The sequence below is a fragment of the Paramormyrops kingsleyae genome, chromosome 2 (genome assembly GCF_048594095.1).
Source record: "Paramormyrops kingsleyae isolate MSU_618 chromosome 2, PKINGS_0.4, whole genome shotgun sequence".
NCBI classification, from domain to species: domain Eukaryota; kingdom Metazoa; phylum Chordata; class Actinopteri; order Osteoglossiformes; family Mormyridae; genus Paramormyrops; species Paramormyrops kingsleyae.
The window spans coordinates 3,816,862-3,838,275 of record NC_132798.1 but is presented as its reverse complement, the minus strand read 5'-3'; the positions used below and the strand labels follow the sequence as shown (position 1 = coordinate 3,838,275).

The window sequence follows — 21,414 nt, the reverse complement described above, 5'->3', positions numbered from 1 at the left end:
AGGAAAAACTCCCTAAGAGGAAGAAACCTTGGGAGGAACCAGACCCAAAGGGGGAGCCCATCCTCCAGGGGCCGGCAGATGAGTCAAACAAACAAGATGAAATGACTAAGCTAATACAGACAAGATGAAATGACTAAGCTAATACAGGGGTTGAAATATATGTCTCAATGCAGTGGCCGACCGGTGCAGGCACGTGGTGCTCTAACCCTAACCCCCAAAAAACCTCTAAAACCCTAACCCCCAAAACCCCCCTAAAACCCTAACTCTAACCCCCAAAACACCCCTAAAACTCTAACCCTAACCCCTAAAAAATCCCTGACCCCCCAAAAAACATTAAAAGCTCAACTCGTCGGAACACCGGCATGCATTCTAAGGCAGGGATGCGTTTTTCGGCATAACACCTGTTATCTAACTCGTTCCCACCCCACTGCGCATAGTGACGTCGGAATGACATCTTTAATATGTCGTTTTTGGACGTCCAATTTTGGTCCACTGAAGGGGTTGTTTTGTAACGCCAGGCGACGTCTTTTTTTGACGTCTAATGAACGTCTAGTATTGACGGCCGTGTGACCTCCATGTATGGGCTATTTATAGTCCAAATGTGGTCGTTGTGGACGTCTTATAATACCAAAAGCAGACTAATTTTAGACATTGTGTATGTCGTGTCTCGACTAAATTCATATATAAATGAACAATTTCACCATGCTTTCAATTAAAACTTAAATTTAAATAACGTATTGCTGCGACGGGCAGATGGAGGTATCGCGAGCAGAGACACACGGAGATTACTCTGTCGGGGAACATCCACTCAATTAATAATCCGTCCAAGGATTACATCAGGCACCCAAAAAGCACCAAAGATAATTATATGTAAGAAACACAAAGTAGTCAGACGACGAACTGTAAGACGCATCCACGGTGGGACATTTATGTAAGCTAATTACACACGAGGATCAGACCGGGTACACACAAGACACATGTAAACACATGCGCAACAATAAGGAATTACCTATTAATTAACAATAACAGCAACAACACAACAATGGCTATTTACAACTGCACGCGGGGCATGCTGGGACATGAGCCCCGCCGGTGCTACAGTGTATACAACAGAGCAGTACAGAGCTAAAGTAAAAAACATAATTTAGCATTAACCTGGTTTAGCAAGCTGGATGTTAATTTGTTCGACCGGGCATCAAGCTGCTGCCAGATTTTGAAATCCCGCGTTCTGCACGTGCACAAAAGTGTCCGCGAGGGACGTGGATAAAACTGTTACAGCTGCTCTGCACTACTCAGTTTTCACATGGTTTTCAGAACGAACATAAAAAACAATGCACGATATCATTTATTGTCATATCAGCGCAAATGCACATAAAATACGTACGCATTAACATAATAAATCATGTTTGTTTCTAAATAATCATCTGTATTCCATTTATTATGTTGATAACAACAATGTTGATATTTGTAAATAAAACTATATTTCCTGCACCTGTCGTAGTCGTCCAAATAACGTCAAAAAAATTACGTTCAAATGTTGAATGTCATATTGACGTGCAAGTTGGGTCATGGATGGACGTTCAAATTGTGGACCTAGTTTGGACGTTGTATAGATGTCCAGAATTGGTCATGGACTGACGGACCTAATATAGACATGATCTGCACGCCTATCCGACGTCCAATGTTTAGTGGGACGCATTAAGAATGACGTGGCCGCCACTTAATTATCTCGTGGCCACGCAATACATGTATTTTCCTCCTATGTCACCAGAGGGGCTCAGTAAAAACAGCTAACAATTAAATAACGTGTATTATTCTTTATAAAATTATACTTATTTTGATCCACTCTCGAAGTTGTCCATGTGTTTCCGGGAATTCTGAAATCTCGTGGCCACGCGTTATTGTCTCGTGGCTACCACTTAATTATCTCGTGGCCGCGTTATTGTCTCGTGGCCACTTAATTATCTCGTGTCCACGAGACAATAACGAGATCATTTTTTCTCCTATATCACCAGAGGTGCTTCGTAGTTTTTGTCTGATGTTTATTTGATGTTATTGTAATGTTGCACTGCTTTAATTGCCTGGTCTTTGAAGAAGGCATTCAAGTAAGAATTTCATTGTACTCTGTACGTTGTATATATGACCATAAAACTTTTGAATCCTTGAATGTATGCAATTTTTAAGTTATCCATTGAGGACACTGCAAAAAACAAACAAACAAAACCATCATTATTATTGTTACTGTTTTTTTTCCAGAATGTTGGTTACTGAAACAAGTTGTGGCCCCTCAAGTAAAGTGTTACCCAATTATCCGTGTGCCATTGATGAAACCCACAAAAGAATGTTACCATGGAGACAGTTGGCGTTGCTAGAGGTCTTAACAGTTGTCAATGAAGGACAATATGAATAAGACGCTAAACTGCGTCTTCCAAAATTAGTTTAATTAAGTTGCATAATTCAAAGGCAGAGGTTCTCGAGAAATAAATCATCTGAAATATATCTGGATTTCTGCAATAAAAAATATTTCTACACATGGGATCGCTCGCGTAACCACGGGTAGATGATGTAATTTTTAAATATTATTCTTATCAGTAAATCGTCGCGTGAACAAACACATAATCTAATGCTTTATGGCATATAAGTGTTATTTAAGCAATTAAGTTACGTAGAGCACTTAAGGTAACCGGTTTAACGAGATTTCTGGAGTGTTCTAAATAACAGAGTTTGACATGTTGCCATGGTGATGTGGGCACTGTAAACACTGGGAGTCTCAGTGTTTTTGACCTTGGATAAGAAATGTCTTATACTTAAGAGGTAAGATTAAATAAAGATGAGTAGCGTTAATAGCTTCTTTTATGTGATTTTATATAGAAGTTAATTTCACGGTTACCTAACAGTATCTAAATCATGATCCATGCATTTGCTCGTTTTGGCTCTTGACAAGATACTTATTAATTAAGAACAATAGAGATTGTGGTGTATTTCTGACGCTGTCTCTGTAACAGATCTGAATTACTAGTGGAAAAAAATGAACTGCTAAAAATTAAGTTAAAAGTTAAAAATCTGAGTTCATTCAGTTTAGGTATTTAATTAGTGATTTATCGTTTGCGACATCCAACTCATTAAGTAAATGAACAATAACTGTGACAATCATGCTGAAAACTGCTTCATAGTGCCTTGTGTCAAGCCCAGTGCTAGCAGATAGGTACCCTGTGTGACAGAGATAACAAAGAACCTAACATCATTAATCACAGACGAAACAATGAAACTGACTAAATGAACTGTGTATATCCAAAAACAGAATTCAGCAGTGTTCTTTTTAACTCTGACAGTGTATATTTCAAAATTACAGCATATTAACACTGAAAGGGTCACTGAAAGTGTCGGATATACCAATTCTTTGATTTTTATTTTCTAAGTTTACAAACTAATTAATCCAATTATTAACAAAGACGCAAAACATGTAACCAAGTGAGGACTTGATATGCAACCTGTAACACAACCTTGAAAAACTCCCTTGCAGATTAAAATGTCGGCGTTATGGAAATTGTCAGCTCCACTGTCACCCACGAAGGACTCCAGCCAAGCCCTGGAGTTAGTGAGATGCATTGGGAAGGCCATGCATACGACAGATTCTGGAATCACAAGAGTGAATATGGAGAATAGCGAATTTGCTAAACTGACGAAAAAACAGGTAAGAGATTAAATACAACCTACACAAAGTATTAATTATGAATCAATTACAGAAACTGTAAACTGTCATCCCAGTGACCCTAACCAGAACAAGTGGTAGGAAGATGGATGGATCTGTCGTAATAACTTCTAATGTCCAAGTTTCACACCTGGGAAAATGCAACAGCACATCATTCAGCCTTGGATGAAGAGTATTACATGTAAAAGTTGTTTAATGCATTGGAGATTGGCTGTATGCTGCTATCACTATCATCTGATCAAAATTTCAATTCAAGTTGTAACAGATTAGCTTCAAATCTTCCTTTTAACTGTTGCATGGAGTATAAATACTTTGAATCATTTGTTCTTTTCAAACAGACAAAAAGTTCAATAAGAAGTAAGCCTGGGAATCTCAGACCAAAACGGTCAAACGAAAGTATGTCTCAGCTTGCAGTCTATCCAAGGTAACAAAAAAGACATCTTTTAGGGTTAAAGGAGGCCGCCCGTACTTGAACTAAATAGTATATTATTTTGCAGTTTGCTTCTTTGTATAAAATATTGTCCTTGGGAACATATAATGGTTACATTTTTGATGTACAATATGAACTATTGATGAACTACAATATTTTGGAATAATTTTTAGTCCCCAGCCTGAAATTCTCAGGCTGTTTTCCAAAAGGTTCCCCTTGCTGTGCTGAATGTCGTAGTACCTTATGGACTACACTAGATGTTTTCTGCGTTCAAAGGCTGGGGACGGTGAATGCAGAGAAATGGTGGAGCACTGAAATGTCAGGGTGGGATTTGTCTGAGAGGACAAAAAGCTGCCACAGATTTAAATCCCCATCACGGAGACCCAGCCCAGCATTCTGGGTATGGTGCGTGATATAATTCACCTTCCCTTGACGATGTTTATGTAAATCACTAAGACACCAGTTGACCTACCTACCTATCCTTCAGGCTTCCCATGCATCCCGGGTCACCACTGCCCGGACTCAGCATTCCCAGGATTCAAAGGCTAGTAGGCTGCGGAGCAGCATGAAGCATGAAAACTATCAATCCAGCGGGGGCAGCACCGAGCCATTAAACCAGCCAATGCAGAGCAGAAAAATCCCACTGAAGAGAAGGACATTATGGTAGATATAAATATGAACAATGCACTGTTCATTTTAACTCTTAAGACAGTTATTAACTGTTAGAAAGGTGCCCTTTTCTATTTTAAACATTTTAGCACTCTGTTTTCATAATTTTCTATAGACAGGCTATTTGAAGCACTCTCTTTCTGTAAGGAGTGTAGTCAAGTGATGACAGAAATCTTGGAAACAGAACTGTAAATGTTGTATCGAAATGCTATGAAAATAACCATAATTCTTTGTGTGATAGTTTGAAAACTTCAATCACAGCGGGCTTACATGGTCCGTGCATATTGCAGTGCGTTGGCTTTGCTCCAGGTAAGGGGTGTAACTCTTTATAGCTGCCTCATTCACAGAGTCTTGCTGAGTCTCAATAATTCACGACCGCATGATCTTTTCAGTGTCGGAGATCATGTAAGCTGCAAAGGGAAAAGCTGATTTCTGAAGCATCTGTTGTCTCACTCACCTGCAGGGCGGGGTGATGCTGGGCTGGAGAAGAGCTGCAGCAGTGACATGAATTCCCAGCATTTCGGCATTTTCACAAGGGGACGCTGCAGGACCCGACATGGAGGTCAGTGTGGCTCTCTCAGAAGCAAAGGCCAGGAACATGCAGGTGTGCAGTGGCCAGGAACATGCAGGTGTGCAGTGACCAGGAACATGCAGGTGTGCAGTGACCAGGAACATGCAGGTGTGCAGTGGCCAGGAACATGCAGGTGTGCAGTGGCCAGGAACATGCAGGTGTGCAGCATTACGTTTGATGCTTGCTTTTCTGAGCACATTTGTTGTTACTTCTGCTATCTACCTAAAATGACATTTTTGGTCAAATGAAAAAGCCAATGGTTATGCTTTGTGGCAGCACAGATATTTTGCTAATACACCCAGTGGCCAGTTTGCTGGGGTACAGCAGGACTGTTCAGTTCAGGCCCTCAATTCCAAATCCAGGCCTTATTTTCAGTTCTCCCAGGTAGTTAGTTTAATAATTACTGATTCTGATTGGTCAGAGGCTTCACACCTGCCTCACAGGTGAAGGAATGCTGGAAAATCAGCAGTGCTCGGACCTCGAGGACCGTGAGTTGAATAGCCCTGGGGTGCACAGAGACAGTCAGAGGAGACAGACCAGACTCATTAAAGCCAACAGGATGGTCACATGTACAAAGGGGTCAAACACCAAAGGAAAGCCTCCAGTCTCTTGTTCAACCCATGCCTCAGGGAATTCAAGCTGTTTTGTAGGCATGAGGGTTCCACCACGAACCAGGCAGGTGCACCTAACTAGAGGGGTTGGACAATGAAACTGAAACACCTCATTTTAGCAATAATAATTTATTAGTATGGTGTAGGATCTCCTTTTGCGGCCAATACAACATCAGTTCATCTTGGGAATGACAGATACAAGTCCAGCACAAGGCCAGAGGAATTTTGAGTCATTTCTCTTGAAGATCAGTGACCAGTGATGCTGGTGGAGGAAAACATTTGCTCGCTCCTTCAAAACATCCCAAAGTAGCTCAAGATATTCAGATTTGGTGACTGCGCAGGCCATGGGAGATGTTCAACTTCAGTTTCATGATCTTCAAACCACTCAGTCACCAGTCTTGCTGTGTATGGGTGCAGTATCATCCTGATACACAGCACCACCTTCAGGGTACGATATTCGAACCACTGGGTGAACATGGTCCTCCAGAATGGCTGTATAGTCCTTGGCAGTGACACACCCATCTAGAAGAAGCTGTGGGCCTTGAGAATGTTGCAGCTCAAACCATCACTGATCTATCTCTGTGCTGCACTCTGGGTAGGCAACAGTCCAGGTGGTGAACCATAAGGCGGATTCATCAGAGAACAATACATGTTTCACATTGTCCACAGCCCAAGGTTTGCCCTGCTGGCACCATTGAAACCGACGTTTGGCATTGGCATGAGTGACCAAAGGTTTGGCTATAGCAGCCCGACCATGAATATTGACCCTGTGAAGCTCCCAATGAACAGTTTTGATGGAAACAGGAAAATTGAGGCGCACATTTAAATCTGCAGTGAGTCGGGCAGCTGTGGTTTTATGATTTTTGGATATAATCCAGGTACCTGGGCATCCATCTCAGACGGCTTCCTCTCGCATCCACAGTTACTCCTATTGGATGTGGTCCGTCCTTCGTGGTGACATGCCAACATTACCCTGGATACTGTGGCTCTCAATGCACTTCAAAGACTTGCTGTCCTGGTAACAGATGCACCAGCGAGACTCACACCAACAATTTGCCCTTTTTTGAACTCTGATATGTCTCCCATTATGTTGTGTGGATTGCAATATTTTGCGTACAGCTGTGCTTTTGCTCTGCTAATTCAACCTTCACACTCTGCACATTCCATCAGTACGAGCAATCAGTGACGTTTGGTCACCAGACCATGCATATATAGGCGTGAAACCTCAAACACTGTTGGCCAGGTGTTTCAGTTTTATTGTCCAACTCCTGTAAGTGGCCGCTGAGTCTATAGCAAAACATTTCTTATCATGAAGTATTTCTCAGGTACCAATCTATTTTCTATGACGAAGTATTGAATATTTATGCGATAATAATGTGATATGTGATGATTCACCCCTCTTTTGATGTAGTGAGTTTCAACAGGATTTGATTCAACACAATGTGATGCAATGCAACATGATTCAATGCAAAAGAATAAGATGCTATGCAATTCAATATGGTACAGATACAGAAGAAGTTTACAGAGAAGTTTACAATCTAAATACAGAATTATTGTTCAAAAATGCTTTGCATCAGTAAAATATTAGTATGAATATTTAGAAATATGACAAAGCATTTTTGTACAATAATTCTGTATTTAGATTGACTCTCTCTCTCTGTAAACTTCTTCTGTATCTGTACCATATTGAATTGCATAGCAAAACATTTCATCAGTAAAATATTAGTATGAATATTTAGAAATATGACAATCATGTTGCAAACAATGTATCCTGAGTTCATCCCAAGTTGTATCTGGTGCACACTATTTGAATCGGGGCAATCACATCACGATGATTCATGCCAGTGCACTGATGTCAATCTGTGAATCTTACACTCCCTAATTTGCATACATAAGGTACATGTGCAAAGAGCCATAATGAAGATTTTATCACTATTAGCACTATTGCCCACAGAAGAGATTGCTGCATTTCAGACATGTGGATGGGAGAGGTGATACACTCATGGATTTTAGATGTGCAAATTGGTAAGCCTAGCAGATTAGCTCAAATGGTGGATGATAATGTATGATAAGCTTTATATATCAGGCTTAATGAGACACAACTTTTCAGATTCATCCTTATTGAAAGAGACCAAGCAGTCCGGCTCACTACCACCTGGAAGCCACACAGAAATCTTCCTGCTAAATTCCGAAAATGCCACATGAGGAAAAATGCAAGGTACACATCTGAAAAGTAAGAATTTAGATAATCCAGATAATAATGTCACTGTCGTGCAGCTAATAAAGGTTGTTCATATGATTTTTTTTTTCCATAATCACTTTAATCGCATATATTCTGCAGTCTATTTACAAAATAAATGTATATGTTAGTCCTAGTTCCTATTTCATCATTTTCCTTTGGTTATCCTTTGTTAAGGAACAAATCATTTATATGTGAAATATTTGTTTTCCTGGTTTATCAAAAATAAATAAAATGAGTCTGCCTATTACACATTAATGTTTTATACACCATTTTTATGTCAAGAAAGGCAAGGCTAATTTCCATTAGGGTTTCTCTCTACAAGTACAGTGATAATGAGACACCAAACACAGACTACATCCATTTTCAGCTAACTGGGGGTAAATAACATTAATGGTCTGTGGTCAGCAGTGCGTCTGTCTGTGGAGAGAATCTCAGCCTCGTCGAGGTCCAATTACCTCAGCAGTGAAATTCATGCCTCTGGTGACTCTTCCTATGAAGTCAGCAGACGGATTGTGAGAGCATGGGGGTCATGAGGTCACTGGAAAGGGGTGTACAGTGCTCCCGATATTTTTGCAAGAGGATGAAGGTCCAGGTCTTTAGAGTCCTGGTGCTCCCTGTCTTGCTGTGAGATCTGGACGCTATGCAGTGAGCTGAGATGAAGACTGGACTCCTTCGGTACCGTGTCTCTTTGAAGAATCCTTGGGTACCGCTGGTTTGATTTTGTGATGAACGTGCAGTTGCTCAGGCAGTCTTGAATCAGGCACATGACCTGCATTCTGAGGGAGCGTCAGTTACGGCACTACAGCCATGAGGCGTGATTCCCGGAGAATGATCTGGCTCGCAGGATCCTCATTGCTGTGGACCCGAGTGGCTGGACCAGACTAACGGGACGCTGGCTGGACTGCATGTCAGGCTGGGGGACTGACAACCGGGATCCCGAGGTGTTTCGTCGTGTGATCCAGCGTGACCTGACCTTACAACAAAGGATTATTTCAACTAATAGTGTGTTACTACTGAATTAAAGCATATTAACGAAGACCAGCATAGACACATTAAAATAAAATGACTACTATGTTCAGCCATATCCTAACCAAATCTTTTATTTACAGTTTGTTTTATTACACACAACCAACACAGGTAATCACATTCAGTCAAAAATAAAGGACGATATACTGTGAAACTTGTACAGTTATGCAGATAGACTGCGTTTTGTTAAAAAATTTACACATTCCAATGTTGGTCTTTAAGCACTATTTTAAAGCATGGTACCTCATGTTTTAAAATATGAGAAGGAAGCACTAAGCTGTGACCAGTTATATATAGATTTTCGTGCTCCTTTAAAGAACGCTATTTTGTATTAAACTGATCTATATACAGAACTATAAAAGGTCAATGCGTGCACATGGGAATCAGGGTGGACAGAACAGTTCCCTGGGCCAGGAGGCCTGCCCTCTTTCACACAGAACAGTTCCCTGGGCCAGGAGGCCTGCCCTCTTTCACACAGATCAGTTCCCTGGGCCAGGAGGCCTGCCCTCTTTCACACAGAACAGTTCCCTGGGCCAGGAGGCCTGCCCTCTTTCACACAGAACAGCTCCCTGAGCCAGGAGGCCTGCCCTCTTTCACAGGGGCGTGCTGGGAGCGGAGGTGGGGGTAGGCACTGTGACAGGGTGGAGGCCCAGGTCCAGCGTGGGAGCTTCAGCAGGCTGTGGAGGGCTCTTCTTCTGAGCCTCCAGCTTCTCCACCAGCTGGGTGTACAGCTCTTTTACAGGGTCACTGCTCTGTGGACACAAACAGCACACTAGTTATCAATCATCACTGGCCACAATTCAATGGGCAGGCTTTACAGACAGGTACATCTCCAAGGTGACATTAAGGACATACAGCTGACCCTTTCCTATCACGGGGGATAAGGGCACAGGCCCCCCGCCATCTGGAAAAAACACCTAAAACCTTCTGGTCCCCTTGGCGAGGGGAGCGAACCAAAGCAAAGAGATACCAGAAACGCGAGATATAAAGATCATTGTGAAGTATCACGTGACAGGCTGCTATAAGCACGTTTGGCGTCCTCCAAACCAGCAGTGTAGATATATTATACATTTAAGAGTTACTAAACTCTGTGTGTCTGCGGCTTTTGCAAAACTCCCCAAAAAATCCCATTTAATTGCTTATGCTGAAAATGTGACGGGGAAGTGATGAGGATTAAGTGCGACTGCAATGTGGAAGGTCGCGATGCAGAAGGGGTCCATTGTATACAAGACTCAATGCAGTAGCACATGGGGCCTTTTGAACAAACTGTACAGAGCCAGCCGTCAAGGCTGCCCACACAAGCCATGATTGTTAGCATAACAGAAATACCTTATTTAAAAAAAAGACCTACCACAGAAGGTACACTATATGGACATACGTATTGGGAATGGAGTAAATGCTTAAAGCTATTTATCTGGGTAGTAAGTGTATATTCAAACAATTTAACATGAGAACATATGCAAATTAAGGGTAACAATAAATAAAACTAATAATAAAAAAGTAACAGAGTAACAGCCAAAAAGTTACTGATATCTAGTTGGACGGCTAGATGAACACGGCTTCAGTTCCCAAACCTCTCCTCATGGGGACCTCAGCCATTCCATGTATTTATTAAATTTCACCACCAGCTCATTTAATTGGTTAAACTGGTTTAAAAAGCCTGTGGGGGTGTTGATTAGCCACACAAGATGTGCTAGTGGTCTTATCAAAAAAATGCTATATTGGACGGTTGCTGCAAATACTTTAAGAGAGGTTATAAAATGGCTAAGTTAACACTCTGACACATAATATCAGTCTTACACCAACATGAAGGGTCATTAAAATATTTTAACTGCCTAAGACTTTTGCACAGCAAAAACAAAACAAAAATGCTATATTTCCAGATTATGAGACTAGTAATTTAGGAGTAATGAGTTTTTTTTTTTTAATAGAATGCGAGACATTTTGATATTAGCTAACTAAAGTAATTCAGCTATAGAATTAGTTTAAAAAAAAAAAAAAAAAAAAAAAAAGAAAGTCACAAACTGCTGAGTGACGTCACTGTCAGACTGGGCATAGGCTGACCTGCTTAGGGGGCTCAAGGGTCTTCACCAGGGCCTCCAGGCGAGATGGCAGCACCTTGTGGTGCAGATGCAGCAGCAAGCGCAGCGTGTGCCGGTGAACGTTCTCCTTACTGGAACAGGACGGAGCAGGAAAAGGGAAACCGCCGTTTAAGCAAATCGTGACGGGTTTAAAGATCCACCTCCCATCGCTGCAATGGCTTAAGGAAAAATGTGTCATACCTTGAGAAAGAAGTCATGAGGAAATTGTCGAAGACGGCAGAGCAGAACTCCTCCGTGCCAAAGTCGTCGGAGAGCAGGGTTAGGTGCCCCGTCAGCAGGTGCAGGAATATGTCCCCGAAAGCCGTGTCATTATAGGTTTCAACTGCAAGGGGACATCGACGGGCACGAGCTTCAGAGAGCTGCCCTGGGAGGTCATGCTCGCATCTACCCCAGGGTTAGGGTTAGGGTTAGGGGCGGGCATCCAGCAACACCCCAACCAAGATGGGAGTCAGCAGTGAAATATTCCAGGACTAACACTTATTTTACAACTTCACACAATTTTTGGGAAATCAGGCCTTCAAGCAGAAAACACAGCGTACAAACTGCATCTTTTTCCCATTTTGAACACAAATTAATCTCAACAGACATTTGTGCAGATCCAAGAGCTGAAGACACTCGTGACGTGACACCAGCATCTCAGCATCTACTCACCCAGCGCGGGCAGCAACCTCTGCAGAGCATTTCTGTTTCTCTGCTTTGCAATGTGAAGAACATAGTACAGGCCCATCTCACACGCAACTCTGTTCTCCTGAAGATACCTAAAGTGCATTAGGAAAAAACAAGTCTATAAACACGCATCTGATTACTGCTTTCTAACTGCAAATACAGCTTGACTATACATCAAAGGAGCAGCAACCACAATTTGAAGAACAGGCTTAGTTTTCAAGCAGATGCTGCAGGACCCGCCTTTCCCCTACATGGTACCTGTTGAAGGCGTCCGGCAGGCTGCTGGGATAGATCAGGGGCGTCTTCTCCTCGCTGGGGAGCTTCTGCTCTACAGTGTAAGTGTAGTCGTCAACCACCACCGACAACATCGCAGGCAAGAAGCGCGTCACCACTTCCAGGTCCTAAAAGGAGAGGGGAGGATGGATGGATGCTTCAGTAATATAACAAGCTAACAGGGGAAACTACCAGACAGGATTATAGAGACGACCGCTTTGTTGGACAAGGTTGATTACAGGACTCCCCAAGGACACGCTCCTCTGATGAGTACGTACCAGGCGAGGTTCTTTGAACACCTGGCTGTCAATCATGTCCCACGCTCCTTGGCCAAGTGACAGCATCCTCAGAAGCAGAAGCAGGTCTGGACTGTCCTGTTGTCACACCCACACACACACACACACACACCAAATTAATCCAAAACCTCAACACATTGCATCCGTGCCACATCGGTGCCGCGACTGAGCCTCCCTCTACTCCCTCACCCTGGGTAAAGCGTCCTGCCCCAGCAGCTCCTGCAGATTCCTGACGAGACTCAGCACCAGGGTGTTACTGGCGAACGGGTCACACAGGATCATAGACAGGTCCCTGGAAGAACATACGGGTACCTGTCGGTTAATTCTTTCATCTTAGACCAGAGCCTTTAAGAAGATAAAAATGCAAATAAATATTACTGATATTCAAGCTTAACCTAGTCATATGATAACATCTGGCTTTGTGCTGTTATTTTATAGTGATGTCCATGGTGTTTGACTGGCACAAATGCCGCCCCCCCCCACCCCTTACCCTGCTCCACTCACCCCAGCACTTGCTCCTGACCCTTTTTGACTCCATCCAGGAAACCCTGCAGCTCTCTGGCTCGCTTGGCATCCACAAACTTCTCTCGGATGCAGGCATCCAAGCACCAGGTGAACTAACAATGAGGAGAAGTAGAGTCAGGGTTACACTGATTAAAGCACAAAGCTAAGAGAGAACAATCACAGATCACTCTAGTTAAGTCAACTTCATGGCAGGATTCTGCAGCTTTCATCGGGCTCAATGATTCCCTTGAAACTTGTTCACTTTAGTATTTGAGTGCAGCCATTTCAGTAAATTTATCTATGGTCCTTTGTGGTAACTTGCTGGTAAAACACATTATTAGAATAGAATGTTGTTGGTTAAGCCATGCATCTTGTGCTTCCCAGCTTGTTTTGTCCGACCGCACTGAGCCTGAGGGGGCATCACACCTACCTTGTGGCATGGGTCAACAGAGCAGATCTCGCTGATGTCCAGGTCATGGAGCGACATGAGCAGCTCAGCGCGCAGCGTGCAGTAGTGGACGTTGCGCGTGCGCAGGAAGAGAGTGCGTAGGAACTGCAGGACCATGTCATAGAGCTTCACATTCTTCCCGATCATCTGCGTAAGCTTCTGCACCACCTGCGGGGAAGCCGGGAGCGATGTGAGCCAGACCGAACGCGAGGGACAGCTAACAAACCCAACATACCAGCTCACGTCAGTCACGGAATACAGTATAGTTTCATCAGACAATCTGTTGGCCCCACAATCTTCCACTCTTGCTCTCACAAAACTGTTAGATCACTCTCCAATGAGACACCATACTGAAGATCAAAAATACAAAGACATGTTGGCCCAAACGGAACCAAAGCACATCCAAAGCTGAAGGCTGACCTCTCCCTGTCGGCGTGTCTTAGGCGAGGGGCTGAAGAAGTTGTGAAGCACAGAGAGGTCACTGCTGAACAGCGCCGCCTCCTTCTCCACGATGTACTGCTTGAGCAGCGGGGACACCTCATCCCCGAACAGGGCTTGGTTGTCCTGCCAGATCTGCCGCTTCACCTCCACGGCGCACACCTTGTACAGCTCCTTATCTGCCATCACCTGCTTCAGCTTCTTCTCTGGTACCTGAAGAGCAGCCAAAGGAAAAAATTAGCCACAGCAGGAGATACCATTGACTGCGAGTACTTGACATGATTCATTATAGAATCCACTTTATATAGAGGTGGAAATGTCAGGTCCAGAAAGAACAAATCCAGACCAAGGTTTTGTTTCAACCAACCAGTTGTGTACTCTGTAACTCTGAGTCTTTATACTCAATTGGTTGGTTGAAACAAAACCTTGGTCTGGATTTGTACTTTCTGGACCTGATCACTGCATCCCTGTTTAAATACCCTGAGAAAGAGCACTTGCCTTGGGCAGGTGTTTCATCACCTGCATGACCACTGGCTGGATGGACGGCATCTTGACCAAAGGAAAACTTTTCTCCAGCAGCTCCTCCAGCTTCACATATCTGAGTAACAAATAAGAAAACCAATGAACAACCCCAGACTGTCAGATTAAAGGCATTTCAGCATTGTTATAAAAGCTGACGGCTCACCGGTCCTCCTCCTTCCCTTCCGCGATAGTGGCCACACGCTCCATCAGCTTCTCCCGAAGCTCATCGAAGACAGACTGGTGAAACTCCAGTCGGGGTGTGCCGTGGAGGTCCAGGAAGGGCAGCGCCGACTGAAGTGTGGGCAATAAGATGCCATTCTCTGTCTAGATGTAACACAGCACAGATTACAATATTATCCATAATTAATTTACTGTTTTTCCTGCGGTTATAAATTTTTTGATGACCAAGGTAGGACTGAACTTTATCGGGGGGTAGGGTTGCAAAGGGCTGGAAAATTTCTGGAAATTTTCCTGAAACTTTCCGTTCCATGGGAAGTTAAGCTGGGGAATTTTGGAAATATTCCACATTAGAAACTTTCCATGGGAATTAACGGGAAAGTATGGGAATTAACAAGAATATTCCTAGAATTTTGCAACCCTATGGGGGGGGGCCAAATACAACGTCATTAAGTTTGTATGTCACATTCTAGTTAACTCAATGAAAATACAATCTTTTTTTTTGCGACTTTCACCAACAACGAATTTCCCAGAACATTTTTAACCGCATCGTTTCCATGAGGTTGAAGACGGAAGCCCTTTAGTGAGCAGGGCATGGTTTCCCGAAGCCTTCATAACGCTACAGTCATTCCCAAGTTCTGTGTCAAAAGACTGAACTTTTGAATGACGAGGCGTTAAGAAGGATCCGAGAAACTCAGCACGGTTCTGGTTCGCTTCCCCCTCTTCACGTATTTTTAGTTCCCCACAGAGTGAATCCGACAGCAAGGAGAGAATGACCATGATGGTGTTGGAGAGCGCATGTAAAATAGCGGCGGCAAACTGTACACTGGCTTCTAAAAAAGTAATCTTGAAAACGAGTCACTAAAACTGCAAAACATGGCACCGTTTGTCACGTGTGACGAAGGAGAAACGTTTTAGCATAATAAACTTGTCAGCGTTGCAGACTGATAGAACATTTCCACTTCCACGGCATTTTGACACTTTTCAACCAAAAAAACGTTGAAAGTGTCTAATTTCAGAGAGACAGTTAGAAATGTAGTTACAGTTTGTCAAGTTTACTTTTTTGCAAAACCACCAGTCCCTTTTGTAAGTTTTGTAGACTATATTATATGTCAGCAGAAAATGCAGTGTTACAAATCGGCGGCAAAATTACTTAAAATATTTCGAAACGACGACCTACAGGTAGCTATAGGGGAATTAAAATTTTAAACAGCATCTAAAGACAACGGCTTGGCAAACAGGTTTACAGCCTAATCCGAACATTTTAGCTAGCTAAAGTTACATTTCAGCATGCTGTGTTTAACCAGCAGGATACACCACAATGAAACGTTCGCAACATGTCATAATATTCTCCCAGGCATACGATACAAAGGTCCGCTCGGCCGCCAGCATCGTTCGCAATGGTAACAGCAGACTAATCAAAACAAATCTAATTAGTTACAAACCAAAGACAATTCATTTCTGTATCTTAGCTAAACACCTGAAATTGGTCGATTGCTTTCAGAGGCTCTGTGCAGTTGGTGAGAGTTTCTTTTAGATCTTCGCCGTTGGAAATTCCAAGTTCTGGTAATCCCGCAAACATTTTACTAGTTTTTTTTTCTACACACATACAATTTAATTCTCCAATTATCCCGCTTCCAAATGCACAGGGAAGGGGGAGAGCTATCTATGCGACACACTTCCTGCGTGTGCGTCTGCATAAACAGTCCCCTCACTCTGGAATACGAGGCTGACGACATTGGATCCTCTGTCCAAGTAGGCCTATCCGCACAATATTCAACATAATCTTCTGTTCTTAACCGACAGAGAAAACTCAGTGGTGGAAAAAGTACTTAATTTTGAACTTCAAAATACAGATACCACACCAAAATGTTTCTCGAGTAAAAGTAAAAGTCATGCAGTAAAATAGAACTCAAGCAAAATGTAGCAAAGTGAAAGTAAAAGTACCAATAATAGATACTTTATTGCTCCTCATGGGGAAATTCTCTTTATACCTCCCCCTACTTCCTCTCTGTAGGTGAGAGTTATCTGGCTGTGAAGGGCAGTCACCCAAAGCAGAGCTCAGGGAGTTGGGGGTTAAGGGTCTTGCTCAAGTACCTGCAGATGTGCCAAGGCTGAGCTCAAACCGGCAACCTATTGATCACAGGCATAGAGGCTTAGACCACTGAGCCACATGCTGGCCCAAGTAACATTTTAAAATACTCAAGTAAAGACCAATTAAAAAAATTCTACTTAATTACAGTAACAAAATATGTCACTTTACACCTCTAAAACTAAATGTTAGTTACACAATGAACAATAAAGTGGAATTGTATGTGTCCTCAAAAACTCTTGTCTTATCCCAAATTAAAATAATAATACATATTTGACTGAAAGACTTGCACTTATAGAAACAGTGCACCCTCTGTAGCACACAACACAGGTCAAATCAGCTAGGCCAGGGGTGGGCAATCTTATCCGCAAAGGGCCGGTGTGTATGCAGGTTTTCGCTGCAACTCCCTAATTAGGTAACTAATTAGAGGGCTGATTGGCTGAAGAGTCCTCACACTTGGGTTTGAACAGCTGACCTACAGGTTATCCCAAAAACCTGCAAACACACCAGCCCTTTGCGGATAAGATTGGCCACCCCTGAGCTAGGCCTATCAATGACCATTTTGCAAATTCTTTAGAAATGTCATATGAGGATTTAAATTGTATTTTGGTGACTATTCCAGTTTATTTCTGAAAAGCTGTTTATACTACAATGAAACCTGCTCTGTGTATTTTGTTCTCTGACATATTTTAACAAACACCCATCATGTTACTTATATAGTACTTTTGTATTTCAGCTACAAGTTCATAATTAGGCAGAACTATATTATACAGTAATAATATACAGTAAAGCCCTTCACATTCACGAGGGCTCAGGGCAGGAGATCCTTGTGAATGTGAAAATTCACGAACAGTTCTTGAGTCTGCTATCGTAAACGATGACATGTCTATTTATTACCAATTTCTAAATAAACAGCACTATACTGTACACATCTTAGAGACCTTTTTAAAAAATATACAAGCCAGTTAAATTACAATGAATATATAAAATGACATCATTAGCCTATGCACTGGGAGCACTACGTTATGGAGCCATTATTAGATTCCACAGTTACAAAGACAGCTAATGTGAGTGAGGCTGGACACCAAGACAGAGATGCGGCGTACACAAGCCAAGATGCAGATACCACAGTTCACTGAAAATAACTTTTAATATTAAAGACATAGCATATGCTTACAAAAACAAATATTAAATAAAACTAATATTTATATATTTTACTATTTTATGTGATCCAAATAATTTTCAGTATTATTTAGAGATTTTGGCTTACATATTGCCCAAAAATACTCCCATTTAATTGTTCTTAGGCAGCCAAAGAAAATGTTTAAACATCTCGTTGCCTTTTTAGCTAATTAAGTTGAGCTGGTGGTGAAACCTAACAAATACATGGAATGGCTGTGGTGCCCCTGAGGAGAGGTTTGGGAACTGAAGCCGTGTTCATCTAGCCGTCCAACTAGATATCAGTAACTTTTTATTTTTTTACTAGTTTTTATGGTGTTACTCATATTGCATATGTTCTAATGTTAAATTGTGTTTTTTGTTCTGAGCAAATGTGCACTTACTACCCAAACAGCTTTTCTTTTGACTGCCTAAGACTTCTGCACAGTACTCTATGGTCTCTAAGCTTTTCCAATAATAGTGACAGATGAGTATTGAGTCCCACTGTTGAAAAATGTTTGACAGTGCAAAAAGACCAAAGAAAAAGTGATTGACCTGTATGTTATCACACGGAGCATCAAGGCTGAAGAATTAAAATAAATATAAAATAACAAATATAAAATAAAATCACTTGTGAAAAAATCACTGCAGATATGAGGGTAAAGATGCAGTAAAAACAACAAAATCTCTAAACGCAAATAAACAAAACATGAATTCAAGCTAGTGAACATTTTCTTTTATTGGTTTAAACAATTTGTCCCATAATGGACTTTTGTAAACAATGTAAATCCAATGATAACATATCAAGATGGTATTAACTTAACACGATTATTCAAATAAAAAATGTTACAAGAAGTCAACTCTGACCCTGGCTTATGTTACTTTTACTAGGCTGTTAACAAACTAGACAAATAAATAACACATTTTGAAATCTGTGGGGGATTAATGTCTAAAGCTGGATAAGAAAAATGTTAACCTGACAGGGGAAACAGTCAAATTTAGAATTGACTTGCCGGGTTCTCCAGACCTCGCTTCCATGTAACCCTGCTTTACAATCTGAAAAGATGGGCAAGTCATTTCATTTCTGATGTACTCTGTGTTTGCCTCAGACAGCCATGCCATCGCGATCAGTATCCCTCATTAGACCATGTAACCTCATAGTCTGTATATTTAGACTTCAGCTTCTCTGTAGAAATCGAGTGCTCTGCCCTTCCAAACCCCTAGAAGAGAAGGGAGGAAAACAAACGTGTAGATAATGTAAAATCCAGTCTGTAGAAATGCAGAAACCAATAAGTAACAGCAGTGTGAGTCTCCAGATTCAAAACTACAGATCTACACAAAATCCTTACCTATACCCTAAAAAACTAAAATAAAGTAAATAAATAAAATGCCAGACATAATATAGCAGACAAATCAATCGTCCCAGAAAGACCACAATCTCTCTAGATCAGATCAGCCACTCTAGAGACAACATGCTCAGCAAATCTGCTGCATACACTTACTCATACCCTGGCTTTAAATTGTCTTACCATTTAAATTATGAGATCGGCTTATTCTAAGAAGCATCTTACATTATCACTTTCAAATGTTTTAATCTACCCCACCCAATACTTCCCTGGCAACTCACCACAGAGTAACCATAAACATGGATCTTCCTGGCTTGGCTGTCATGATTGATCCGACCCCCTCCTAAACACTCGCAGTCCAAATCCCCTCCCTTCTCCAGCTCAGCTGTAACGTGGTCGTATATATCAGCTAGATAGGGCAAACATTCAAACATAGCGAAACACTACTGAGTAAAGCAAATTAAACGATACGAACTTTATATGAACTGGCATCCACTCCATGATTTTTCCTTGGGTGGGTGGGTGGATGTATGGATGAATGGAGTTTTAGCCAATTGGATATCGAAATATCCAATATAACTGGATAAGCGGTTAGGAGATGGACGTTTGCCCATCCATCAAACCACTTACTTCATGATTTGTATGCACGGCACACCCATTAGCGCCCTAAAAGAGAGCAGATTGTTGCCAACTCTCACGCATCTGGCGTGACACTCACGCTTTCTGATTCTCACGATCACGCAAGAAATCTGACGGCAAATCTATATCATTGCATTATAAACCTAAAATTAGCCACATCAAAAGCGTTGGGATAGTTTGCAAACTCTACAGACTATTTACAAGGTAGTAAAACTGTTACATGTAAATGCGTGTGAAGACTTGTCTGGAAATCTCACGCCAGCCAGCTGATCAATGTTGGCAAAACTGCACTGCCTACTGTTAAGCGGACGCAGTTAACTTGCTAACCATCGTTGACATGCTGTTTGTAAAACAAACTCTAGCTGAGCAGTAACTTTAAGTTTAATGTACTCTACAGCTGGCTGACAGCATGCGATGTAGTCAAATTTGTACATGAACACAAACGCTCACTAAACGTATTTAGTCTGCTAATATTACCATTGGTCCAATGTCTGAACAGCTGGAAAACCTCAAGCAGTTCGCCAGAGCTCATACAGGCAGCGAGCATGTGTACACAAATAACTATTCCCCCGCATCTTACCGTGATATTCTGCCCAAGAATAACCTCGAACTATATCTACACTTGAGTCGTTGCCTTCCTCAGTACTACGGACTCTAATAAGTACGTATTTAAATACGCCACTGGGGTCGATATCAACTGCAGGCACAGCTGCCAGTCGCGCAGCAGCCATCGTGGTCCCAACGATTCTCTCTCTCTAGAATCTCTACTTTGTCAATAGCAAATATGATGTGATGAAGGACATACCGCCACCTAGTGGACTGGAGGGGCGACAGCGTCATGTGAGGCACATGCCTGACTGGCCGCTGTGTTTTGTCTGAAGTCTGAAATTAACGGGGCGTAACAGATTTCATTGTAGTGCAGATTTAAATCACGTTACTGAATGAATTTTTGGAGAACTCTTCAATATTCAACATAATTATAGTAAAACTGTGCTTTAATATATATTTTATATTTACTATTGATTAAGGCATGAAATTTAATTTGTACTGAGTATAGGAAAACAGTATTCAGTTTGTTATAAAATGCGTCAGAAGCATTTTGAATGGGGGGACACTGGCATAAAACTAATATTTTATGTCAAATGTAGGGGGGTCCTTCACAAATGTGAAGAGGCCACGACCCCCTCAGATTTAATGGCGGCGACGCCCATGAACCCGAGTAACGATCGACAGAATTAACGGATGAGAAAACGCAAGTACTTTAGTAGTAAAGTAGCAGGCCTAAAAACATCCAGCTTGTTTTGTGAGTCCACCTCTCAGGTGTGTTTTTATAGGCATTCATAGTAACATAACTTGCGAACTGTTGCTGGTCAAAAAGAATTGTCTTCGGAATTAGTTTATCTATTAATTTTCATAAACGTCTTCAGTTCTTTTAATTAGGTATAGACCTGGAGGGGTGAGGTTGAGTTCTTATTAATGATATCCCATTCGT

General features: G+C 41.9%; 3 protein-coding genes across 3 annotated transcripts; 1 reads left to right on the top strand and 2 right to left on the bottom strand.

Moving 5' to 3' along the window:
* The first annotated feature begins 2,749 nt into the window (after nt 1–2,749).
* LOC111833400 (uncharacterized) lies at nt 2,750–8,471 on the top strand. The gene is made up of 8 exons (XM_023791622.2): nt 2,750–2,814; nt 3,524–3,694; nt 4,051–4,136; nt 4,419–4,542; nt 4,630–4,805; nt 5,053–5,120; nt 5,275–5,373; nt 8,104–8,471. The coding sequence occupies exons 2-8, from the start codon at nt 3,530–3,532 to the stop codon at nt 8,196–8,198; spliced, it is 813 nt and encodes a 270-aa protein (XP_023647390.2). The 5' UTR covers nt 2,750–2,814; nt 3,524–3,529; the 3' UTR covers nt 8,199–8,471.
* An 848-nt stretch (nt 8,472–9,319) lies between these two features.
* Nucleotides 9,320–16,442, bottom strand: nelfb (negative elongation factor complex member B). Its single transcript, XM_023791623.2, has 13 exons — nt 16,168–16,442; nt 14,674–14,834; nt 14,487–14,586; nt 13,971–14,201; nt 13,533–13,718; nt 13,103–13,215; nt 12,788–12,890; nt 12,581–12,676; nt 12,288–12,430; nt 12,015–12,121; nt 11,544–11,685; nt 11,326–11,434; nt 9,320–10,013 (listed from the first exon to the last, which is right to left on the bottom strand). The coding sequence occupies exons 1-13, from the start codon at nt 16,294–16,296 to the stop codon at nt 9,855–9,857; spliced, it is 1,779 nt and encodes a 592-aa protein (XP_023647391.2). The 5' UTR covers nt 16,297–16,442; the 3' UTR covers nt 9,320–9,854.
* Nucleotides 16,443–18,651: 2,209 nt separating this feature from the next.
* On the bottom strand, nt 18,652–20,695 carry phpt1 (phosphohistidine phosphatase 1). The gene is made up of 3 exons (XM_023791625.2): nt 20,503–20,695; nt 19,565–19,692; nt 18,652–19,157 (listed from the first exon to the last, which is right to left on the bottom strand). The coding sequence occupies exons 1-3, from the start codon at nt 20,651–20,653 to the stop codon at nt 19,065–19,067; spliced, it is 372 nt and encodes a 123-aa protein (XP_023647393.1). The 5' UTR covers nt 20,654–20,695; the 3' UTR covers nt 18,652–19,064.
* Nucleotides 20,696–21,414: the final 719 nt, after the last annotated feature.